Below are 26920 nucleotides of genomic sequence, written 5' to 3' on the forward strand. Positions count from 1 at the left end.
TCTGAGTCAGAAGGTGCATCGCTAACTGTTCCATTTGAAGTATAGAAGTTGTCAGGATGAGCACTGTCCTTTCTCAGTCAGACTTTTTTGATATGTCACTTTTAGTATCGTTGGAATCATTCCTACATTTTGTTGACAGAAATTATACACTCAAGCATGGGAAAAAGACAAGAACAAGACCAACGTTATGCCAGACACACCAGAAATTGTGTTGTCCAAAATGAACCAATTGAATATGAGTGATGTGAGTAACAAGCGCGATGTGGCAAAAATGAAAATACCAAATGGTTTCTGTTGTAATTGTGATGGAGCTGTGATTGTTGGTGAATCCTACTGCTGAGGGAATACTTCCCAAATTTGGAGAAGCAAACTGAATCCTTCGCAAACTCCAGTGTTGTAAATTTGAAAATTATGGCTTAGTGTGAAAGGCCATGAGTGGGAAGAACGCTAACAGATAAAGATGAATGTGGGGAAGTTAGAGTCATCTATTCAGATTTGGAAAAGACAAATCAGAAAGTTTGCTTAATGGTGAGAGACTCTTCCACCTGTGGAGGAGCGATGGGTTTTAGGTTTTCATGGACTGAAACAGTCCATGTCCAAATACAGCAAGACCTGCACAATATCCAGGCTTGGGCAGACAAGCTGTTAGGTACATTGGCACCACACAAGACAATGACCATCTCCAACAAAAGAGAATCTAACCTTCTCCGCTTGACATTCAATGGTATTACCATTTACCATCACCAAATCTCCCACTGTCAACATCCTAGGAGTTACCATTGACCAGAAACTGAACTGGACTAGCCATATAAATACTGTGAGTACAAGAGCATGTCAGAGGCTAGGAATCCTGTGGTGAGTAACTCACCTCTTGACTCCCCAAAGCCTATCTAGCATTTACAAGGCACAGGAGTGTGATGAGTTATTCCCCACTTGCCTGGATGGATGCAGCTCCAACAACACTCAAGAAGTTCCACACCATCCAGGAAAAGCAGCCCACTTGATTTGGCACCACATCCACAAACACCCACTCTCTCCACCACTGATGTTCAGTAGCAGCAGTGTGTACCATCTGTAAGATGCACTGCAGGATCTCATCAAGGCTCCTGGGACAGAATCTTCCAAACCCACCAACATCTAGAAGGACAAAGATATGCAGGTTAGGTGGATTGGCCATGTTAAATTGCCCTTAGTGTCCCATGATATGTAAGTTATGTGGATTAGCCATGGTAAATGTGCAGGGTTGCAGGGATAGGGTAGGGGCTGGGCATGGGTAAGAAGCTGTTTCACAGAGTCAGTGCAGACTTGATAGGTTGAATGGCCTTCTACTACACTGTAGGGATTAAATGGATTCTACGGCAGCAGCGACATGGGTACATCACCACATGGAAATACACTGCCGTTCCTTCACTGTTACTGGGTCAAAATTCTGGAACTCCCTCCTTAACAGCACTGTGGGTGTACCTACACCACATGGACTGCATGGTTCAAATAGGGAGTTCACCACCAGCTTCTCAAGGCCAAGTGGGGATGGGCAATAAATGCTGCCCAGCCAGCAACACCTATATCCCAAGAATATTTTTTAAATAAACAAATCACTCAAAGTTATTATACAAGTACAAAAATGATAAAATAGACCAAAGGAGTTTTAGGAGATGGAATTGAAAAATGAGGGAGTGCATTTGGATTTGAGGATTAAATGCCGGGAAGGACACATCTGTTTTGGAAGGCAGATTCACTAAAATGCTATCAGGATGTAAAGGGTTAAATTATGAGGGAAGTTTGCATATACATCGCTTGCATGAGAACGTTGAAGAGTGATCTTCTCCAGTTGTTCAAAGAACAAAGGGATTTGATAGGATAGAGAAATTCATTACTCTGATGGAAGAATCCAGAACAATCTTAAAATTGTCACCAACCCATTTCGGAGTGAAATTAGGAAGCCCAAAAAAACTGTGGGGGGCCAACAATAAATAAAGAAAGGTTTTAAAAAAAAAAATAATGCAGTATGTGGAAGTCAGTTAATATATTTTTAGATGCAGTTGGATAATGAATGGTATTATCAAATTCTTAACTTTCTGCTCTTTCTTTTAAAGAAATTGTACAGATCCGGCTGGGAGAACTCAAAAAAGAAAGGCTATCACCTGATGCCTGATGCTATTTCAATAAAGGCTGCAAAGGCCACAAGGGACATAGCTAGTGATGTAAGTTTTTTTTTGGTGTCATAATCTATTACACAATTCCTCCCCAGGAGACCTTGATTTTCAGTGTAGTCATGTCAATGTTTAACTGCGGCAGATGGTATGATGGTTATTATGCACAAGAGGATAGATAGTTTGGAACATTGAATTTGCTGCATTAAATTGGCCACCTTTTGAAGTTGCATCATTACTAAGCACAAGCATTGAAAAACATTTTTATTGAATATACTCGTGCCAAAGTGGATCTTGTGTAGAAGTTGACCCCTTGATTTCTGACCTTAAAAATACCACAGTTTTTCATGTACCTCATGTGAAACCTGACCCTAGTTTTTCAGTGATCAAAGCCCCAAAGTTTCAGAACCTGAAGCATAATACTGGAGATAGTATTGAGTTGATTTCATTGTGCATAAATACAAATGAGACTGAGTATCAGATAAATGAATGTTTACAGCATTTATACATTTAAGTCTGTTCTTATTTATTCCATACCAATAAAATGTTATTGGTTTTCTCTTTATTCCATTGCAATGGCCTTTTTTTGGGCCCAAGTCAAACAAACCCCTCGATAACGTCACCTACGTAAAAGTCAAGCCCATTATTTTTGACCTAAAAATTGGTCTCAAAAGCTTGGCTTTTACACAAGCATAGCCATACAGTAGGAATTGCAATTAATATATTCTTTGCATAAGATTGAATTATAACCTGCAAAATTGGTCCTCGCATTTTTCATCTCCTATTCTGTTTGCTTGAATATTTCTGTTGTGTCTCTCTGGTATTACCATTAGAAGTAGCAGATTTGAAGTTTTGGATACAGAGATGTATGCTTTGCTTGATTAGCCATCAACAAGAAATGAGAAAGCTTGAGCAGATTAGAGTTTTAGTCAACCGTTTTCCAAATTCCCATCACTGCTGGTGAGCCTCGCTCTCTCTATCTGCTGCAGTAAGATCGGAAATCAGTGTGCAGTTTATGATTTACCATCCGTTCTTTTTAAATATAATGGATGGAAGTTCTGTGGAAGGGTGGCATCATTTCCCAATGCATGCATCAATGCATGAGCAACACTTCAGTCATCTAAAGACACAATCTTAAAATCTCCGCCAATCCGTTTTGGAGTGAAATTCGGAAGCACAAAAAAAACTGTGGAGGGCCAACAATAAATGAATAAAAGTTTTAAAAAAAATAATAAAGCAGAATAAGGAAGCCAGTTAATATATTTTCAGATTGTGACTTAAAATGACTGAAGTGGTGACCACTTATGATTCATAAACCTTTGAAATCAACATTGTCGGTATATCCTATGTGGCTAATTTCACATTAGACCAACAGTATTGGGCTAACATGTGAATAGCAAGAGGCAACACTTACATTTATATGAATTAAATGTAAAATTCACATACATTGTGCATGAAATTTAATGTAAGAGTTGACTCAAGTACAAAGGACAATACATCACAGGAACAGGCCCTTCGGCCCATCAAGCCTGTGCTGATATGTAGTTTCTATCCCTTTGCTCGCCTCCCGGTCATGTGTCTATCAAGATATACCTTGAATGTTGCTAACGTGCTTGCTTCCACCACCTCAACTGGCAGTGCGTTCCAGGCACCCACCACCTTCTGTGTGAAAAACTTTCCTCGCACATCTCCCTTAAACTTACCACCTCTCACCTTAAACTTACCACCTCTCACCTTAAACCTACCACCTCTCACCTTAAACCTTCCACCTCTCACCTTAAACCTGTGCCCTTTGACTCTTACGCCCTGGGAAAACGCTTCTGACTCTCCATCCTATCTATGCCTTTCATGATTTTGCAGATTATTATCAGGTCATCCCTCAGCCACCATCTTTCCAGTGAAAACAATTGGAATTTATCCAACCTCTCCACATACTTAATACCAGCTTTGTGTTTCATTTTAGTACAAGTACAAATTGGCCTATGAAAAGGAGAAGGGAAAACACATCGGTTTCCGCAGCCTGCAAGATGACCCCAAGCTTGTCCACTTCATGGAAGTCGCAAAGCATCAGTCAGACCGTGAGTACAAGAAAAACTATGAGAAGCTCAAGACAAAGTACAACACACCACCGGACATGGTCAGTATCGCAGCTGCTAAACAATCTCAGGAAGCGGCCAGCAACATTAACTACAAGCATCTCATCCATCGCTACATAACCCCTCCTGATGCTATGAGCTTGGAACTGGCCAAGAACATGATGAACATACAGAGCGATGTAAGTCCTTAAGTGAAATGGATCAGTATTTATCAATTACAATAAACAAGTTTCAAAAAGCAGAAATGTGAATGACTCTTCCACTAAGGCAATGAATGCATGAGCGTACATGTCAGCCTTATCCAGTGATACAACTAGTCAAAGTAGTGAGTAGCCAAATAATAGAGGTCGGGAAAGTTCAGGTGTAACAGCTGCTTTAGGGTTTCAGCTGGGGGCAGGGGTGGGGTGGGGGGGGGGGGGGTGTTGTGCTTTTTCCTCTCAGTCAAAGGCTGTTGTTTCAAATCATCTCCTGGCCTTGCACACATAATTAAGACCATAAGACGTCGGAGCAGAATTAGCCTATTCAGCCCATCAAGTCCGATCTGCCATTGTTACCAACTTGCCTTGGCTAAACATTTGTTTTGAGCGTTGTTAGGCCAATCAGCATATCAGAAAAAGTTTTGTTCCATCAACCTGCCTTTACTATAGTTTCCATTTTAAAATAGCTTGCTTTTCTTTAACCATACAACTACCAAAATAAACTCACAATGACTGGATTTCTTGCTTTTCGTTTAATCATAATTTCCAATACTGGGAGTCTTTGTAGGTATATCTGGCTTCTATAACTGCTGTTGTATTCTGGGTATAAAGTCATGTGGATACACATTGCAAGCTGTTTCAGTGATAATGATTGACAGCAGTTTGTGATACGCTCCCTTAGAGGTACATGTACATCATATTGCAAAATGCACTAATGGTTTTTATACAGTAGCTCACCATTCCCGATGTGGTGGTTGTTGTCTTTTATAGATATAGCTTGCCACGATTAACATACATATCTTCATGGCCTGGAGGACATGCCTCATTTGCAGTTGATCATGAAGGATTTTCTTAATGCTGTTAAGTTGGTGCAAACTATTACTATTGTTGCTTTAATGCATTGCAGGAGAAAAGAGTAATTAACTGGAAGCTTTATTAAACACAATGCGTATACATTTAATGTTTAAAAATGGGCAGTAAAATAAACACTGCCATTAGCACAATGGGTGAGATTTTCTGGCCGTTCTTGCTGGTGGGATCTTCCTGTCCCGCCAACGGTGACCACTCACCAGGGGTTTCCTGGTAGCGGAGGGTGCGAACAATGGGAAACCCTGTTGACAGCAGCAGGACTGGAAAATCCTGCCACAGGTCAATGGTGGGCTGCCTCCACTGCCGCAAAACATGCCATGGTGGGGGAGGGGTAAATCCTGCCAAATAGATTTGTATCCATGAGAGGACTTCTGCTCTGTGCCGAGCAGAGTGCGGGGGGGTCAGATATTTTCCCAAGGAATGAGGGAGAATTGGAGGACGGTTCTCTGGACTGTCCCTACTATTCTAATTCGGAGTGTTATTGGCAGAGTCTCATCTTGCTGGTCTGGGAATTGATTGGAAAGTCTCTCCTGTCGGGAATATTAATTGGAATCGGCTCTGACGACTGGTTTCTTTTTAAGGTTTGAAAATGGCGTTCCTATATCAGCATGTCCAACCTCTCTGTCTGTTATTTCAGAATCTCTACAAGTCAGAGTTCACTGGTTTTATGAAAGGCATGGGTTGGATCCCCATTGGCTCACTGGAGGAAGAAAAGAACAAGCGGGCTTCGAATATCCTTTGTGAGAAAAAATATCGTCAACACCCTGAGACTTTGAACTATACCATTGACATGGAATCCATGCCGATGGAGTTGGCAAAGGTTAATGCCAAAATCATGGACACGGTAAGAAGATCTTCTCTTAAAGACCATTGATTGTGGTGGCCCTTTCATATCACTGAGAGAACCCAATATTAATCAAAATCTATTCTTTTGCAGCAAAGCTACAGGGAAGCCTGGGAAAAGGACAAGACTCAGGTCCATGTGATGCCAGACACTCCAGAAATTTATCTAGCTAAAGTGAACCAGTACAACATAAGCGAGGTAAGTAGTGGCCTCATTCTTGATGTGTCAATGGCGTAGTCATCCAGAGACCCAGGCTAATGCCCTGGGTTCAACTCCTACCACGGCAGACGGTGAAATTTGAATCTGGAAAAATCTGGAATTAAAAGTCTCATGAAGACCACGAAACCGTTGTGGATTGCCATCAAAAACCCCTCTGCCATGCTTACCCAGTGTGGCTTCCCTGGGACTCCAGACCCGCAGTTCTTAAAAAATGCCCTCTGAAATGGCCTAACAAGGGCAATTAGGGAATGCTGGCCCAGCCGGGAATACCCAGATCCCATGAATGAATTTTTTAAAAAAACAATGTTGGCTACATACAACTGAGTAGGAATTCTGATGGTCAAGAATAATGGCCGGGATTCTCTCAAAAAGATTCTAAGTCCCCAACGAGTGGGGAAAATGGGAATAAATCCCACTGGTTTTTTCGGCGTGATTTCCAGAATAAATCTCTGACACTGTGTGCATCATAGAGTGCCCTAGCGGCTCTCCCTCTGGAAATCTTTGGGCGGGGACTATTCCTGCCCGAGAGGCCGGCAGCATTGTGTTCAGCCGACCACTGAACATGCGCCAATCTGGCCCCGCATTGCCGGCCTCCAGTTCGCTGGCCTTCTTGATCGCTAGCCAGCCCCTGAACCCCCCCATCACTGACCTTCCCGACACTTCCCCCGCCCTCCCCCAAACGCCGGCCTACCGGACCTCCCCGGGTCAGCCCCAATGGCCCCCGCCCCTCCTCCCACCATCCCCCCCCCAACCCCCACACTCAGCCCCCACCACCACCCCGATACCAGCCCCGCCTCCCTGCCCCCTCACCTGACAGCCCTGGCAACCCCCAGAGGGCCAGCCCTGATCGCGATCTTCCCTCTCTCTCTCAATGATCCCGATTGCAGAGTGGCAGCGGGTCACCCCCCCACTGATCGTCATTCCCAATAGGCCCCATCCCTCCAAAAGGCCCTCTTTATTTGGCCCTTGCCCCTTGGCGCTGCCCAATGCTCAGTGGGCAGTGTCAAGGTGTGGCACTGCCAGGCTGGCACTGCACAAGGGGCCTTTTACCTCTGACCTCCTTGGCTGAGGGCGGGGGGGGTTCAATGGCTTCTCTTCCCTTCAGCAGGGTCGGGCCGACTGTTCCCCATTAGTGGGGAGCAGGAGTAAATCCTGCTGGAGTGAACCACTCCTGGCGGGATGGGTGAGACACGAGCAGGTCCGGAGAATTCAACCCTGGGCCCACTAATCAGATACAAATATTAATTTCAATATTGAAAACAGCTTCACCCTGATTTCCGATGCAGAGCTGATGATGCTGAAAATCTTAGTGCCGGAGACTTCTGGAGGCCGTGACGCCCAGTGGGTAGCCTGCGAAACGGCCATTGCTAATGTCTCCTGGCCCACTGCGCTACTCGAGAATCGCCCCCAATATATCTATCAAGGCACCAGAATCAGTCCTTATTTCTATGATTCACGGAATCAAACTGAAATCAAATACTGACAGCAGAAAATTCAAACTGCATGTCACACAAAAGCTACCGGGCCAATAATACGACTTTCTACCAGCCACAGAGTGGTAAAACAACAATTTCAGTGCCTGGATTCAAATTCAAGCAAGGAAGAACATTAGTTACAGGATTACCCCTGTCCACTACAGGAAAAAAAGAACATTTTGAAATAAAATGTATGAATAGACTGAGTAAAAATATTGACGTTATATTCAGCTGTTACAAACTGTGAGCTGAGCATGCACCCGTGAGGCAATAATTCAACTGGGGGGGGGGGGTTACTGATAAACTTGATACAGAAGCAAAATAATTTAGTAAGATTATCAAGGGCCTGAAGTTACATTACTGTATTGTATCTGGCAGACAGCTTTTGTTTTATGCTATGAATAGTTTGGTTCGAGGCTGGATTTGAGTTATTTGCAGGTCTTCAGAAGAAGATCAGTGAAGAAATCTTGATGTCCATATGGGCAGAACATTAAAGGTGGCAGGCAGATTCATGAAAGGGTTAAAACACACATGGGCTACTTGAGTTTGTAAATTGAAGCACATAAAAGAAAGAGATTATGTTAAAACTCTATAAATCAAAGGGGAGTTGGTGGCGTATTGGTATTGTCACTGGACGAGTAATCCAGAGACCCAGGGTAATGCTCCAGGGACCCGGTTTGAATCCCACCAATAAAAATCTGGAATTTTAAAAGTCTAATGACCATGAAACCATTGCCAATTGTTGCAAAAACAATTTAGTTCACTAATGCCCTTTAGAGAAGAACGCTGCCATGCTTACCCGGTCTGGCCTAGATGTGATTCCAGACCCACAGCGATATGGTTGACTTGTAACTGCCCTCTGGAATAGCCTAGCAAGCCACTCAGTTCAGAGCAATTAAGGATGGGCAATAACTGCTGACCCAGCCAGCGATGCCCACATCTCATGAATGAATAAATAGAAAAAAATTTGTTGGGCCTCAGCTGGATTATTGTGGATGTACAGGCCCTAGAAAGAGTACAGAGAAGGTTTGCAATGGATGAGGGACTTCAGTTAGAAAGAGAGATTGGAAAAGTTCTCCTATGATCAAGGGAGGTTGTGAAATATTCAAAATACGAAGAGCTGATAGAGAAGATCTATTCCCTCTGATGAGTGGATCAATAGTAAAATTATTGGGATCTAGAGGGGAACTGATCATTTTAAGTTGTTGGGCTCAACCTGATAAGGGGGTAGAAGCTGATTCCACCAGCAATGACTTCAGAAGGGATTTGGACAAATACTTCATGGTGAGGAATGGATAGGGTTATGGGCAAAAAGTGAAGGTGTGGGAATAAGCTTTTTCAAAAAGGCAGCAGTGATATGATGAGCTAAATGGCCTTCTTTGGTGCTGGAAGTTTCCATAATTATCTGAAATTGCACTTGAAGATTTGCAGCAATGCATGACTGAAATTGGAGTAAATGGTTCTATTTGGTAACGGAATGTAAAAGGAAAAGCAAGTAATGGTATGTCACTTGTTGGTACATTTTTCTTTGTCTTACCTGTTTTAATTCATATTGTGGGGACAAAATGAAGAATTTTATGTCACATTTACTCTTTTATAGAAAATGTACAGGCAAAGCATGGAAGAATCAAAGAAGAAAGGATATGATCTCCGCGCTGATGCCATTCCAATCAAAGCTGCCAAAGCTTCAACTCATATTGCCAGTGATGTAAGTGTCGTGTAGTAGCCACAGAAATCTATTATTTTCCTTTGAATTATTCTGTGCCAGGTTCCCCCTCTCCTGAAAAGGTCTGCCCTCCTCACTCATCATATTGTGAATGCTTTCAGCAGCCTATTTAAAATGGTTATACACAGGTGCACCTAACCAGCAAAGGGGGATGCTCCAGTCATCAGTGGGTATGATGGGCTGAATGGCCTCTTTCTGTGCTGGATCATTCTGTGCTTTAAATTGCGGGAACTTTGATCAAATTTTCCACCCCAAAATCAGAATTCTGAGGCCAACTGTAGCCATTACCCTGGTTGAGAGCAAAATCATGAATGATTTGACTTGAATTTTGTTCCTTACTGCCTTGAACCAGCTAAATGGTGGAGGCAATGCTATTATTCCATTTGCACAGTTGTAAACATTAATTGGGAAGCAGGTTAAGTATCTGCCTGCCTGCACAAATAAGGGATTAAACCTCATGGTGTGTGGATTGTGTGGCTACTTTTAGATTTATCAGAATTCTCCAGCCATTCATGTGGGGTTGCACGGTGGCGTAGTGGTTGGCACTGCTGCCTCACAGTGCCCGGGACATGGATTCGACTCCTGGGTTTGGGTCACTGTGTGTATGGAGTCTGCACGTTCTCTCCATGTCTGCATGGGTTTCCTCCGGGTGCTCTGGTTTCCTCCCACAGTCTGAAAGACGTGCTGGTTAAATGCGTTGGCCATGCTAAATTCACCATCAGTGTACCCGAACAGGCGCCGGAGTGTGGCGGCTAGAGGGTGTTCACAGTAACTTCATTACACTGTTAACGTATGCCTACCTGTGACACTAATAAATAAACTTTTAAAAAATGTCGCGCCGCCATTGCCAGTGAGAACAGAGAATTCGGTGCTCAGACAAATCTCCATTCACTGCAGTGGGACTGGAGAATCCCAGCTGTGGGAATCCAGCCCCTTTTCTTTGGAACTCTCCACCACATGTGGATGCTCCCGAATTGAGTACATTCAAGATAGAGATCAACGGATTTTTTGATAGTAAGGGATTTGGCAATAATGTGGGAAAGTGTGGCCAAGGCAGAAGGGTCATCCAGACTCAAAGCGTTGGCTCTATTCCCTCTCCACAGATGCTGCCAGACCTGCTGAGATTTTCCAGCGTTTTCTAGTTTTGTTTCAGAAGGCCAGCCATGATCTCCTTGAATGGCAGAGCAGGCTTGAGGACAGAAGTGGCTTATACTCCCACTTCTGTTCCTTATGATCTTATAGTGCATTTTGAAGGAATATCTTCAATAAAGATTGTAATCCTATTACCACTGTTTGAGCACAGTCCGGACAGGAATCAACCAAGCTGTATAAAAGTTTGTTCAAATGACATCTTCACAATTTGTGTCATTGCAAAGTTCCACTGTTTTTATTAGTGAAATACCTGAGGGCTGTTTTGTACTCAGAAATGGAGAGGAATTGTTCCAAAATGCATCTTCCTGCCCTGATTCAGTATATTGAGATTTGTTATAGTTCAGAAGGTTCTTTTTTGCATAACCAAAATTGGAGTAATATGGTTCTATTTGGTAACGGAATGTTTGACCTTTTTTTCTTACAGTACAAATATAAGCATGCTTACGAGAAGGATAGAGGGAGGCACATTGGTTTCCGCAATGTGCAGGATGACCCTAAGCTGGTCCATTCCATGCGTGTGGCCAAGATGCAGTCTGAACGTGAATATAAAAAGGATTACGAAAAGACCAAGACTCGGTATCACATGCCATTGGACATGCTTAGCATCGTGGCTGCTAAGAAGTCTCAGGAGGTGGCTACCAATACCAATTACAAACAGGAGTTCCGCCGCTTCACCTATTTGCCTGATGCCATGAGCCTGGATCTTTCCAGAAAGATGATGGATATACAGAGTAATGTGAGACCACTTCTTTGTTTTGTGTGAAGCTATTTTAAAATTCTAAACTGAGTTTAATATTTGGCTGACAACCCATTCATGGAAATGTCTATCAGAGATTGAAACTAAGATTTTCTCATTGTTATAATTTCTCACTGGTTGCTGAATTTACAGAAAGGGAATGAGGTAATGGGGAAAATCCTGGGGCCTGAAGTTCCTGTCAATATTATGGCAAACACGGTAGCACAGTGGTTAGCACTGCTGCTTCACAGCTCCAGGGTCCTGGGTTCGATTCCTGGCTCGGGTCACTGCCTGTGTGGAGTTTGCACATTCTCCTCGTGTCTGCGTGGGTTTCCTCCGGGTGCTCCGGTTTCCTCCCACAGTCCAAAGATGTGCGGGTTAGGTTGATTGGCCAGGTTAAAAAAAATTGCCCCTTAGAGTCCTGAGATGCGTAGGTTAGCGGGATTAGTGGGTATATATGTGGGGGTAGGGCCTGGGTGGGATTGTGGTCGGTGCAGACTCGATGGGCCGAATGGCCTCCTTCTGCACTGTAGGGTTTCTATGATTCTATGATTTCTAAGACCTCACTATCAATTTTCTTTTCGATTTTCCTACCAACAGCCGGTCTGATTGATGGGCTTACATCAATCAGAGCCAGGAGAACGCATACCCATGGAGAGACGGGAATAGCCCCCAACAATGGGGCGGCACAGTGGTTAGCACTGCTGCCTCACAACACCAATGACCCAGGTTCAATTCCGGCCTCGGGTCATTGTCTGTGAGGAGTTTGCACTTTCTCCCCGTGTCTGCGTGGGTTTCCTCTGGGTGCTCTGGTTTCCTCCCACAGTCCAAAGATGTGCGAGTTAGTTTGATTGGCCACGCTAAATTGATCCTAGTGTCAGGGGGATTAGCAGGGTAAATATGTGGGGTTACGGGAATAGAGTGGGATTGTGCTCAGTACAGACTCAATGAGCCGAATGGCCTCCTTCTGTACTGTAGGGATTCTATGAACCAGGCTGATGGTGGGGCAGGAGTCTTGAGATTGGCGGTTGGATGGATGGGAGTCGCAATCATGGAAGTGAGGAGACATTGCTATTGGCAGATGAGAGGCTGAAGGTTTACTTGAGGGGACATGAGGAAGACTGCCGACTCTGAATCACAAGAAGAGCTCCAGGGGCACTTGTAGCTGTTCCTCCTGCTTTGCTGTCAGGTTTCCGGAGCCCTGGGGAGTCTGTGAGGCAATACTGCAATTAAATCAGGCTTCCAACTCTACTGTGTTTCTCCAAGACAGGATATACAAATGGAATCGTCCTCACGACTATAAAAATGTAGCAGGCAGATACATGACAAGTTATGGTCATATTCCCTGATTTATACTTTTTAACCTAAGTCCCTGCTGCTCATTGTGGAGGTGTAACTATTGACCCCATTGTAAATCCATCAAAAATATTTCACTGCATATAGTGACCAACTATTCCCCAATAAATTACATAATTACAGTCAAATCCACCTGTATCTGCAATCATCCATAATCGGTTATCACCATTAAATGGGACCTTGATTTACATTTGTTTTAGTAACCTACAACCATTGAATAGCACTGAAAATGCATATCCCATAGAATCTCATTTTAACTTATCTCACTTCCTCCAAAGAGAAGGTTGGCTGTGGGTACTCGTATGGGCCCTAGTTGTACCTGTTTTTTCTGTGGGGTATGTGGAACATTTCATGCTCTAGTCTCAATCTGATTCTTTCCCAAAACTCTTTCTCTGATACTTTATATCGGTGCCATTCCCTGCTCTTGTCTGAAACTGAAAAAAATCATCAATTTTGCATCCAATTTCCATCCTTATCTCACTTCACAGGGTCCATCTCCAACACTTCCCTTTCCTTCCCTTGAATTCTCTGTCTCAATTTCTGGGAATAAACTGTCTACCAGTATTCATTACAAACCCGCCAACTCCCACAGCTACTTGGACGACACTTCCTCACACCCTGTTTCCGATAAGGACTCCATCCCATTCTCCCACTTTCTGTATCTCCGTTGCATCTGTCCTGATGATATTACCTTTCACAGTGGTGCTTCCAACATGTAATTTCCTAACCAAGGTTTCCCGCTCAACTGTGATTGACCCAGTTCCTGCACTTATCCCTTCCCCTTCCTCCCAGAACCACAGTAGGGTTCTCCTTGTCCTGACATTCCACCCCACCAGTATTCAAAGGATCATAGAATCATAGAATCCCTACAATGCAGAAGGAGGCTATTCTGCACTGACAACAAACCCACCCTGGCCCAATCCTTGTAACCCCAGACCTGTTCCCCGCAATCCCAACTATTTACCCTGCTAATCCCCCTAACCTACACATCTTGGGACACTAAGGAGCAATTAAGCATGGCCAATCCACCTAACCTGAACATCTTTGGAGTGTGGGAGAGAATTGGAGAACCCGGAGGAAACCCACGCAGACACGGGAGAATGTGCAGACCCCACACAGACTGTCACCCGAGGCTGGAATTGAACCTTGGTCGCTGGCGCTGTCAGGCAGCAGTGCTAACCACTGTGCCACCTTGCCACCCTCTACCACTTCTGCCACCATCAAACACATCTTTCCCTCCTCTCCCCATCAGTATTCAGAAGGGACTGTTCCCTCCGTGACCTCCTGGTCCACTCCTCTATGAACCCCCCAGCACACCATTCCCTTCCCACAGCACCTTTCACTGCAATCACAGGAGCTCTAACAGCTGGCCCTATACCACCTTCCTGATCACCATCCAAAACCCCAAACAATCTTTCTGGATGAAGCATCGTTTCGCTTGCATTTCATTCAATTTAGTCTACTGCATTCATTGCTCACAACACAGCCTCCTCTACACTGTGGAGACCAAATACAGACTGGATGGCCACTTTGCAGAACACCTTTGCTCAGTCCTCAAGCATGACCCCATTTCTAATCACCATCTTCACTCTATCCTTGGTCTATCACAATGTTGTGGAGGCCAATATACACTGGAGTAGCAGCACCTCATCTTCAGATTAGACACTTTACACCTTTCTGGACTCAACATTGAGTTAAACAACTTCAGACTATGAATTCTGTCCTCCTTTTTCATTTTATTTTGACAACTGCCGGTCTGTATCTTGTTTTTGCTTTCAGACTGAGCTGACCTTTATTCTGCTACTAACATCTACATTGGATCTATGTTTCATTTCATTCCTACAACTATTACCACTCTCTTTGCCTTTCGTTCTCTGATACCTTTGGTATTTAATTACCCCCGCCCTCTAACCCATCCCCGAGCCTTCCCTTTTGTTCCACTCCACCCTCCCTCCTTTTCAACACCATAAAACACATCGTACTTCTCACTCTCTTCAGTTCCAAAGAAGAGTCTCAAAACATTGGCCGGAATTTTCCAGAACACCCTCCTACCCCTGCAGTTGGTTTTCCCGTGGCAGGGGTGGTTTGCTATTGGCTGCCAGTGGTACCTTCCAGTCCTACAGGCAATTTGCGTGGGCTTGCCAGTCCTGCTGCCCTCGACTTCAGCTGGAATGGAAGATCCCACTGCCAGGAAGGGCTGGAAAATCCTGCCTGTTAACTCTGTTCCTCTCACCACAGATGTTGCCAGACCTGCCGAGTGTTTCCAGCACTGCTGAATATATTTGCGTCTACATCAATATTACTTGTACATTATTTTTGATGTGTATTTCTAAGACATACTAAAAAAATGAGTTACAAATGTATTCAACTATATATGGTAATCAAGTCTCCATATAATTGCATATTTATTTTGTATTTGTTGTTAGATGAGTTGCTAATCAAAATTGAGAGTTACATTTCAAAAGGTAGAATGAACTCTACAGTGATGTAGGGTCAATATCTATGATGTTATATAATAAATCACCCTGCATCTCTGTATTATAATTAATGGATAAAATACGTACTGGTTAAACTTGATTATGGCACATATTTTGGCTTGCAATTATACTGATGTTGTTTCATCTTAGTTTTATGGAACATGTGTAGAATTTGTAATTGCTTAAGTGTTGTTGTTTCTGAATTGCTAGAACAATTATAAGGCAGACCTTCAGTGGCTGAAGGGAATTGGTTGGAGTCCCATTGGATCACTGGATGTTGAAAAAGCTAAGAAAGCAACAGAGATTGCAAGTGACTGGAAGTACCGCCAGCATCCGGAGACGTTAAAATTCACCAGCTTGTCTGACTCGATGAACATGGTCCTGGCTAAGGCTAATACACAAGCAATGAAAAAGGTAAGTACTGTATTTGCAAAAGGAATATTTCAATGTGATAGCGATTTTCCTCCCTTTTTCTTGACTTAATATTCTTATAATCAATATTCTTCCCAACTTCCCTGAAGGTATTCCCTCCTCATTTGTGTATAGTTCCACAAGAACACTTTATGCCCCAAGCAAGTGCCTGTCACTTGTGTGACTCTAGTTGGTGAGTCTGAACACACTATTTGATTCAGGGGTGGGAGCTGGTGGGAGATCCCATTTGAACCCAACCTTTTGTTCACCTGAAACGTGCTTCCAGTGGGGATTAGTAGATAGGGACCTGGAGTGGAAACTCAGATTTTACCTCCCCTCTTTAAAATACCCTTAATTGTACCACCTAAAACTGCCATCTCTGAGTTCAGCACACTCAGGGAGGTAATGGCGTAGACGTATTATTGCTCGATTATTAATCCAGAAACTCAGCTAATGTTCTGGGGACCCGGGTTCGAATCCTGCCATAGCAGGTGCTGGAATTTGAATTCAATAAAAAATATCGGGAATTAAGAATCTACTGATGACCATGAAACTATTGTCCATTGTCGGAAAAAGGAATTTGGTTCACTAATGTCCTTTAGGGAAGGAAATCTGCCAACCTTACCTGGTCTGGCCAATGTGACTCCAGCACCACACAATGTGGTTGACTCTCAACTGCCCTTGGGCATTTAGGGATGGGCAATAAATACTGGCCAGCCAATGGTGCCTTGAACTTCGAATTGGCTGGAAAGCTGACATCTCCTGTTCCAAATGGCTCAGGTATTGTAAGTGTTGGGGGTGGGTGGGCAGCAACAAAGGATATCCTTACAGCTTTCCAGAAATATAGATTTAAATGTATTTAGTTGCACACTTTGCTTAAAAATAAGTTGCATATTTTAGGTTGGAAACTAAGAACCACGTGGATATCTTTGCAGGACGTTGATAATGACTGGATCAGTCCTAAATCTTTTTCAGAGTTTTTTCAACATTTTCAAAAGAAACTCACTTATCCTCTTACTTCACAGAATTTGTATACAGAAGCCTGGGAGAAAGACAAAAATAAGGTCCACGTGACACTAGATCATCCAGATATCATACAAGCAAAGGCCAACTCTCATATGTTCAGTGAGGTAAGATATTTATAAATGATTCCCATTTAAAGGAAATGAAGATTTTAAGTTTATGTTTTATTTATTGGTGTCACAAGTAGGTTTACCTTAACACTGCAATGAAGTCACTGTGAAAAGATTGATGCGCTGAATAAGCGGCTGTAAATATCTTCTCCTCTTTGTAGAGCAAGTATAAACTGGACTGGGAACAAGCCAAAAAGAAAGGTTATGACCTCAGATCTGATGCCATACCAATAAAGGCTGCTAAAGCTTCCACAAATATTGCGAGTGATGTAAGTAAGAATGGTTTTGTGATTGTTTTACAACTGTTAAGCCATTGAATAGGATTTGATCTAACTCTAATAATAAGAAATGTATTTTTTTAATGACTTCACTTAATGCCTTTAATGTAAGTAAAATAGTTTTTAAAATCAAGAATGAGCCATTAATTCCAGCATACACAATCCTTTTCAATAGAACTCAGCCCTATCTGTGCATCACCAAATCCCTTACTCTCTTTTCTCTGCCTAAATGCTTCATGAGCTTATCTATGCCCCCTTCAACTTTCCCTGGTACCTTTTTCTACAAACCTATTAAGTTTAAATTTATTTATTAGTCACAAATAGGTTTACATTCACACTGTAATTAAGTTACTGTGAAAATCCCCCAGTCGCCACACTCTGGTGCCTGTTCGGGTACACTGAGGGAGAATTTAGCATGGCCATGCACCAATGCACCCACATTTCTTAACCTGCACATCTTTGGACAGGGGGAGGAAACCGGAGCATCCGGAGGAAACCCACGCAGACACGTGAAGAATGTGCAAACTCCACACAGACAGTGACCCAAGCCGGGAATGGCACCCGGGTTCCTGGTGCTGTGAGGCAGCAGTGCTAACCACTGTGCCATCTATTATTGACTCTACCTTGCCCAGATGGTCATCCTTAATTTGTGAACTTACATTAAAAGGGGCACGGGGGCCTGTGACCTGGAGTATCCTTGCTGCTTGCTGCTCCCCACATCCCACTCCCACCTCTCAGATGTGTTTTCCCAGCAGATAAATTATTTTTTGTTAATATGATTTATTCATCCTGCTTTGAAGGATGTGATTTGTTCTCTGGTGTTCCTAAGAAGGCTGACACTCGAAGGAAATGCATCTCATGAAATCACAGCAATGCAATCCATGGTTTTCCACCCATTCTTATTAGAAGCATGTGCTGTATTCCTGCATTGTCCTGAGATTTTGTCCCTGTGACTACCCTTCCCCATAGGCAGCCTCAGTGGACAGATTCAGACCTTTAATTCCAATCTGTACCAGTTCTATAGATCAACTGTTCATCCTCGACAATATCCATCAGCTCTGTGTCCCTGTGTTGTGTCCTCCCCCCATCTGAGATAGGATTATACCTCAGTCCCTGCAAACCCAACCACACCATGGTCCTCTGTTCTTCTCTGGGACTTCCTTCTAAAATCAACACCCTTTGCAATCTCTTTGCCGACTTTCAAAGTCTTTCTCTTGGACTATGTTTTTATCTCCAGCCTCTTTTCCTTCCTATCACCCACCCAATTTTCTTCCTGCAGTAACCACTTTTCTTGCAAAACTCTCTGAGATACTGTCCTTTACATGAAGAACAACACTGGTGTCTAAGCCATGTTACTGCAAATATGCATGCTTATCAAACTATTACTATGGATGTAGAAATAGTATTGGTTCTAATGCAAACTAAACCATTTTAAGATTGCAAAGTTGTTTTTTCTGAACCTTGGAAATTATTGCTAAATATGTGAAACTACTTTGCAGTACAAATACAAAACAGCCTACCGTAAGCAGCTCGGCCACCATGTTGGATGCCGCAACATTCAGGACGACCCCAAGATGGTTTGGTCCATGCATGTAGCCAAGATTCAGAGTGACAGGGAGTACAAGAAAGACTTTGAGAAATCAAAGACCAAGTTCAACGTGCCAGTCGACATGCTGGACATTCTGTTGGCCAAGAAATGCCAGACCCTGGTCAGCGACATTGACTACAGACATCGCTTGCACCAATGGACCTGTCTGCCAGACCAGACTGATGTGATACTGGCACAAAAGGCCTATGAGCTGCAGAGTGATGTGAGTACCATGCCTACATTTAGACATTCGGTTCAGTTTAAAATTCCCATTAATAGTAACAAACTGAATGTTGATCATCCTAGACCAGTAACAAAGCTTGCCAAATTTTCAAATATTTTCTATCACATCAAGTCTTCTTACCTTGACCTAACAAGCTTCTCTTCCACTCTTAAACATTTTCCCTTACTTTTGCTTAGGCAGGTTGGCTTATGAATGCAGGCATAAAAGAGCTGAAGGAAGCCATTCAAACCTGCAATTCAATTAGGGTATCCTTGATGCACATCTTAACTCCATCAGCTCTCCTTAGTTTTGTAGTCTTAATAGAACTCAAAACAAAAATTTATCAATCTCAGGTTTGAAATTTCCAATTGACTTAAACTGACCGGCTTATCTGGGGCTTGTAGTTCCAGATTTTCATTACTCTTTGCTCTATGAAACAAGGTGTTCTTTGATATCACCCCTGAACGGCCTAACTCTAATAGACTCCCGTACCAGAGAAAATACTTCACCTTAGCAAACTCTCAGGTGTTTTAACAATTCCAACAGGCTCAGCCAACAACCCTCCTGATGGGAAACGAGAGAGGAGTTATCCTGCCTTCAAATTAGAAACTTCTGGATCCTAAATTTGTTCTTTTATTCTTGGGTCTTTGCAAGGCGGTGTACTCTGACTGTTGCCTCAGGCTTTGGATGCCAAAAATATTTCTACTTCCCCTTCCGTCTCTTGCATCCAAGGTTTAAGCGATGCAAATGCTGAAAAACACCAGTGGAGGTTATAATTTGTTCCTTCACTACGCCCAAGCATATCTAGGCATCCACATTGTATCACAGTAGAATCAGGACCTTGGAGAGGAAGGTAGCGCGCAAAGGTGTGTGCCCCATCCAACTCCTTCAGAACCAGCAGAAAAACAATAGAGAGGAATGGGTGGATATTTTAGATCACTACTTTTGCACTGTTATGGAAGCAATAAATGATTTTTATTTTTGCCTTGCAGAATTTGTACAAAGCAGATCTTCAGTGGCTAAAGGGTATCGGATGGTCTCCTATGGAATCACTGGAAGTGGTCAAAGTCAAAAAAGCTGGCGAGATCCTGAGTGAGAACAGATACCGACAGCACCCAGCAAAATTAAAGTTCACCAGCTTGTATGACTCCATGGATATGACCCTGGCAAAGAATAATGCGCACTTAATGAACAAGGCAAGGCCACCTTACAAATAGACACTGCAATCAATATGGCAACCATAGTACCATGTAACTGTTACTCTAATTTCCTCTCTCTCATTTATAACAGAAAGTATACACACAAGCCTGGGAAAAGGACAAGATAAAGATTCACGTCATGCCTGACACTCCCGAGATCCAACTTGCCAAAATAAACACGATTAACATTAGTGAGGTAACTATCCTTCCGGAACAATGTACTTTTAACATTTGATGGGGTTTCAATGCAATTTATTCTCTGTTGTGCAAATTACTTCAGTAAGTCACTCACCCGATAGCGGTTAATACCACATTTAATAAAGGAAACTATCCCAAGGCACTTCCTAGGAGCTTATATCATGCAACATTTGACACAGCCTTTAATAAGAGGAATTTGACCAGTGGCTATAAGCTTTCTTGAAGAGGTGGGTTGTAAGCTGCATTATAAAGGAGGAGAGAAAGATAATGAGACAGGGAGACTTCAACCAGGAGTTCCCAGCTCCACAGTGGCAGGTTTTCCTGCAGTGGATGTGGTGAGCCATTGGCTGCAGGTGCAATCTTCCAGTCCTGCCGAAGTCTCTGGGCTTTTGCATGGCTCGCCTACCCTGCTGACAATGAACCCGCCACAAGACACCAACTTCAGCGGGACTGGAAGATCCCGTTGGTGGAAGGGGCTGGAAAATCCTGCCCTTGCAATGGGAATACCAGAGCTTATGCCCAGATGGCTTATGGCACATACGTACTTATGAATTAGGAGCAAGTGTAGGCCATTTGGCCCCTCGAGCCTGCTCCATAATTCAATAAGATTATGGCTAATCTAACTTTAAGGTCAACTTCACATTCCTCCCTGAGTTTGATAGCCTTTCACCCCCTACAGAATCCCTACAGTGCAGAAGAGGTCATTCGGCCCATTGAGTCTGTACCAATTCGCTGACAAAGCATCTTACCCAGGCCCTCATCACCGCACTATCCCTGTAACCTCACACATAGCTAATTCCCCTATGCTGCACATCTTGGGACACTAAGGGACAACTTAGCATGACCAATCCACCTACCCTGAATCTCTGGTCTGTGGGCGGAAACCGGAGCATCTGGAGGAAACCCACACAGACACGGGGAGAATGTGTAAACTCCACACAGTCACCCAAGGCCGGAATTGAACCCCCGTCCCTAGAGCTGTGAGGCAGCAGTGTTAACCATTGTGCCACCATGCCGCCTACTTCTGCCTTGAAGAAATTCAAAAGACTCTACCATAGCCACCTTTTGAGGAAGCAAATTCCAGTCTTACATCCCTCTGAGGGAAAACATTTTTCCTCATCTTTGCCTTAAAGGGGCAACTTCTTATTTTTAAAGAGTGACCCCTAGTTCTAGATTCTTCTACAAGAAGAAACATCCTTTCCACATCCACCCTGTCGAGTCCCCTCAGGATCTTATGTTTTTCAATCAAGTTGCCTCCTACTCTTCTGAACTCCAACAGATATGAGTCTAGCCTGTCTAAACTTTGCTCAGAAGACAACCCACCAATTTCAAGTATTGGTCTAGTAAACCTTCTCTGAACTTATCAAATGCATTTGCACCTTTCCTTAAACGAGGAAAATACTCCAATTTATCAAGGAAACCACTGAGTCTTACTGAGGTGTGATCAGACTAAATTAGATGCAGATATAAAGAAGGAGATATTAGGAGGCCAGGGCTCTTGGGAACTGTCTCACTGACAATGCGACAGAAATATTACTCTAAACCGGGGTTTCGAAAACTTTCGTTTGCCAATAAATCCCGTGGAAAGAAGCGTTCTTTTTGTTGCAATGGACAAATAATTACAAATATATCAGCTAGAATTATGCCACCTGCCTCAACTTGCCCATTTATTTTACAGAAAATGTACAAACTGGGATACGAGGAGTTAAAGAAGAAAGGCTATGACCTAAGGAATGATGCCATTTCCATCAAGGCTGCAAAGTCCTCCAGAGACATTGCCAGCGATGTATGTAGAATGGAATTTTGCCTATTTTGCTAGCTCAATGTTTGTGGAAATGGAAATAACCTTGCAATTTTTTTTAAAAACACGTTATGCAGTACAAATACAAAACAGCCTACCGCAAGCAGCTCGGCCACCATGTTGGATGCCGCGACATTCAGGATGACCCCAAGATGGTTTGGTCCATGCATGTAGCCAAGATTCAGAGTGACAGGGAGTACAAGAAAGACTTTGAGAAATCAAAGACCAAGTTCAACGTGCCAGTCGACATGCTGGACATCCTGTTGGCCAAGAAATGCCAGACCCTGGTCAGCGACATTGACTACAGACGTTACTTGCACCAGTGGACCTGTCTCCCAGACCAGACTGATGTGATCCAGGCAAGGAAGGCCTATGATCTGCAGAGCGATGTGAGTATCCAAGGCCCAGAAGAACTATTTTTTCCACTTTAACCTCCTAGGTTCTATTTTAATGTTCAAAAGTTAAAAATATGTATTCCATGTACATGGTTACTATTAGCCAACATCTTCAAGGCAATCCTGCATTGAATAAGTCCTTGAAGCTTAAACTCAGTCTGTTCCATGGGTCCTTACTTTCAAAGTCAACTGTGCATTGAAAATATGCTTGGAACATCCTTAATGTTAAAATTGGAGCAGTAATTAAATGACTGCAAGGTTGAACTTTTTCAAAGGTAACTGTTTACAAATTTAAGAATATCCACTGACACCAATATATACACAAGTTATACAGATGGTTAATGTTTGGAGGGTAGAATTTATTTTCTTCAATTTTTATTGCAATTTCTAATATGCATTGATGCTCTGGTGGTAGTATTGTTTTGCATTAGGTTAATGAAAAGAATTGTTGATGTAAATGTACCGCAAATATAAAAAAGTACTATGGAACATTAAAATGGTGAGTTTTGCTATCCATCTCCATAAATCACCGTTCATAGTACAACCTAACCACTTTTTGGGGACACCACTAGACTAGTAACTTAGGCTAATGCTCTTGGAGCATGAGTTCAAATCCCACCATGGCAACTTACTTTTTTAATCAATTCATTAAGTTAAAAATAATTCTGGAATAGAAAGAAAGTCTTGGTAAATGTAACCATGAAACTATCATTGATTGTTGCAAGAACCCATTTGGTTCACTAATATTGTTCAGAGAAGGAAATCTGCTGTCCTTACCCATCTGGCCTACATGTGACTACAGATCCCCAGCAATGTGGTTGACTTTTATCTACCCCTGAAGCAAGCTATAGTTAAAGAGCAATTAGGAATGGGCAATAAATGCTGGTCCTGACATCAACACCCACATCCCAGAAGAGAATTCTCCTCCTTTAACAGCATAGCTCTGCACTGTATTTATAGATTCCCTACAGTGCTGAAGGAGGCCATTCGGCCCATTGAGTCTGCACAGATTTTTCGACAGATCATCGAACCCAGGCCTTATTCCCGTTGTCCTGTTAATCCCCCTAACCTACACATCTTGGGACACTAAGGGGCAATTTATGATGGCCAATCCACCTAACCTGCACATATTGGGATGTGGGAAGAAACCAGAGCACCCGGAGGAAACCCACAAAGACACAGCGAGAATGTGCAGACTCCACACAGGCAGTGACCCGAGGCCAAGATTGAATCCGTTCCCTGGCGCTGTGAGGCAGCAGTGCTAACCACTGTGCCACCATGCCGCCCTACTATTGGTGGCTTACTTTGCATGCAATGTTGCCAAAACTTGAGCTCAGTAGAACTCCCCCTGGATATGGCCAATATTTTTAAAACATCAGGTCACCCTCCAAATAGCCCAAAGTAGTTGACTCATTACAAATCAGCAGTACACTCTGTTGGAAGCCAGAAACTTTAATGCATCTTGCATTTCACAAATAAGGCATTGCCCAGGACCCTATCCAAAATTAAATAGTTGGTGAGAAAAGCTTGCAATAAGATAGTATATCACTGGCCCTTACCTTGATCTGAATAATTAACTTAGGCTGACAATCCAGCACAGCACTGATGAGAAGTTAAATCGAGGCTTCTTCTGACAGTTCAGGTGGTATTGATGATCCCATTGTCATTAGCAAAGACAGCAAGAGATTCTCAAATTGTGCTGGCCAACATTGCTTCTTCAACTCACAGCAATTTGTCTTGCTGTTATTTCTGAAATTTTGCTTTGCGCCAGATTATTAATGATCTCAGTTGCACTCATACTGGATGAATGGGAATTACATTAGAGCATCTTCTATATCAATGGTAAGCGTCACGTTAGCAGTAAGAACTTTTCATTGTCTTCCAGAATCTATACAAGTCAGACCTTGGGTGGCTAAAGGGTATCGGATGGTCTCCCTTGGACTCACTAGAAGTGGTGAAAGTGAAAAAAGCTGGAGAGATCCTGAGTGACAGCAATTACCGTCAGCACCCATCCAAGTTTAAGTTCACCAGGCAGATTGACTCCATGGATATGGCCCTGGCAAAGAATAACGCACATATAATGAACAAGGTTGAACTACTTTACTCTGTTTATTGCTTTGAAAATACAGATGTTTTCAGTCAGTCTATTTGACCCATTGACATACTAACATGAGTGTACGTATTTTTCAGCATGCGTATATCGAAGCCTGGGAAGCAGACAAGACCAAAATCCACGTTATGCCAGACACGCCAGAGATAATATTGGCAAAACAAAATCAGATGGCCTGTAGTGACGTAAGTGTGTGAAGCTATTTTGAAGAAATACTTGATCATAATGTTTTACTACAGAAAGGAAATGGAGTTAAAGGACATTCCAGGCTGTCACCACTTTCTGAGGAAATATCTTTTACCTAGAGGGTGCTGATGGTCTGCAGTGCACTGCCTGGTAGGGCTGTGGAGATGGGTTGCCTCACATCTTTTAAAAAGTATCTGGATGAGCATTTGGCACATCACAACATTCAAGGCTATGGGCCAAGTGCTGGTAAATGGGATTAGATGGGAGGTCAGGTGTTTCTCACGTGTCGTGCACACTCGATGGGCCAAAGGGCTTCTTCTGCACTGTCTGATTCTATGACTAGTAACCATATATTGATTTATATATGAGGACGGTCTTCTTCTGTGCATGGTGTTGAAACAGTAACCTGTAAATTGTGAATTCAAATACCATCGGGCCAGATTTTCCGACCTCACCCATAGCTGGCATTCACCGGTCCCGCTGCAGGGAAGGGAGATTTGGCCGAGCCCCCAACTCTCCACTCTCGCTGCCAACAGTGGCGAGCCATGATCAGGCGGAGAATTCCAGCCATCATTTCAAACTGCAAAATAAAATGTAATAATCTGCTCAATAGTGTCGGGAAAAATAACCATGAAAGCTTTCAGATTGTCATAAAAAACAGAATGTTATATATCTAAGTATACAGAAGTTCTGATTCACAAAACTTGTGTAGAGTGAAGGAAAAAGTTACAAGGTGACTTAGATAAAACAAGTGAATGGCAAATCGTTGGCATATGGAGTTCATTGCGGTGAAGTGTGAAACTATTCACTTTGGATTCCAGAAATACAAATTGTAAATATTTCCTTTATAGTTAGAGATAGCGGGCGCACTGCAGTGAGGTCGGAGAATTTGGCAGCCAGCTCAATCTCCATTCACTGCAGCGGGATGGGAAGATCCCATTGGCATGAACGGTGATAAGATTCCAGCCAGAGAGTCCTGGAGCATCTGCAGGATTTAGATGTCTCTGAACGTAAATGACAGGGACAAGAATAAAAATGTACAACCACTTCCATCTAGAAGGACAAGAGCAACAAATACATGGAAGCAAGTTCCCTTCCAAGCCAACACACCATCCTGACTTGGAAATATATCACCATTCCTTCAGAGTCGCTGGGTTGAAATCCTGGAATTCTCTCTCTAACGGCATTGTGGCTCAACCTACAGCATGTAGACTGCAGCTTTTCAAGAAGGCAGCTCACCACCATCTTCTCAATGGCAACTAGGGATGGGAATAAATGCTGGCCAGCCAGCGACGTCCATGTCCCACGAATGAATAAAAAAATTAGTTGTGAGCAAATTTAAAGCCAATGAGATTAAAGAGGCAGTGGCAACATGGATACAAGATTGGCAAAGTGACAGAAAGCAGAGAATAGTGGTGAACATTGTTTTTTTCAGAATGCACTGTCCCTCAGGTTTCAGTGTTTGGGAGCATTGCTCTATTTATGCTATGCTAATGACCTGGACTTTGGTAGGCAAGGTTAATCTTAAAGTTTATGGAGGATATGAAACTCAGAAATGTAGTAAACAATGAGGCGACAGTAAGAGGCTTCGGGAGAACTCAGAGAGGCTGGTAAAATGGTCAGACACGTCACAAATCAAATTTAACACAGGGGATTGTGAATGATACCTTTTGGTAGAAGACTGAGGGGAGGCAATATAAAATGAATGGTAGATTTTTTATTCGGAGACAGAGAGACCGGGAGGTGTAGGTACACAAATCATTGACGACGGTGGGATTGATTGAGAAGGCAATTTAAAAAATAATATGGCATCCTTGGCTTTATTGATGGAAGAATAGAAGTTATGCTAAACCTTTATAAACCCTGGCTAAGTCTCAGCTGAGGTACTGAGTTCAGTTCTCAGAACGTGGAAATCTCCCAAGCCCCCATTGGCATGTTTGATGGCGGATAACGATGGGTGGGGTGGGGGGAGAATATGACGGGAAGCCCAGAAATGGGTTTCACTCTGGTGTGAATTCATAGTAGGATCTTTCATTGGAGCCCACGTAAAAAACCCGGGTACGTAATTAATGAGGTCAGTGCTGGTAGCTTTGCCAG

At 43.1% G+C, this 26920-nt stretch overlaps 1 protein-coding gene across 28 annotated transcripts in view; it reads left to right on the forward strand.

Moving 5' to 3' along the window:
* The window catches only part of neb (nebulin), a 286658-nt gene that overhangs the window by 88404 nt on the left and 171334 nt on the right, over positions 1 to 26920 (forward strand). For all 28 annotated transcript variants that reach the window (XM_078227934.1, XM_078227935.1, XM_078227937.1 and 25 more), the window contains exons 37-53: positions 140 to 244; positions 2097 to 2204; positions 4117 to 4428; positions 5954 to 6160; positions 6254 to 6358; positions 9455 to 9562; positions 11157 to 11468; positions 15512 to 15715; positions 16738 to 16842; positions 17007 to 17114; positions 18623 to 18934; positions 19927 to 20130; positions 20225 to 20329; positions 22010 to 22117; positions 22210 to 22521; positions 24413 to 24616; positions 24718 to 24822. In XM_078227934.1, coding sequence (XP_078084060.1) covers positions 140 to 244; positions 2097 to 2204; positions 4117 to 4428; positions 5954 to 6160; positions 6254 to 6358; positions 9455 to 9562; positions 11157 to 11468; positions 15512 to 15715; positions 16738 to 16842; positions 17007 to 17114; positions 18623 to 18934; positions 19927 to 20130; positions 20225 to 20329; positions 22010 to 22117; positions 22210 to 22521; positions 24413 to 24616; positions 24718 to 24822 — 3024 coding nt within the window. The remainder of the gene's footprint in view (positions 1 to 139; positions 245 to 2096; positions 2205 to 4116; positions 4429 to 5953; positions 6161 to 6253; positions 6359 to 9454; positions 9563 to 11156; positions 11469 to 15511; positions 15716 to 16737; positions 16843 to 17006; positions 17115 to 18622; positions 18935 to 19926; positions 20131 to 20224; positions 20330 to 22009; positions 22118 to 22209; positions 22522 to 24412; positions 24617 to 24717; positions 24823 to 26920) is intronic.

The sequence above is a fragment of the Mustelus asterias genome, chromosome 14 (genome assembly GCF_964213995.1).
Source record: "Mustelus asterias chromosome 14, sMusAst1.hap1.1, whole genome shotgun sequence".
Lineage (NCBI taxonomy): Eukaryota > Metazoa > Chordata > Chondrichthyes > Carcharhiniformes > Triakidae > Mustelus > Mustelus asterias.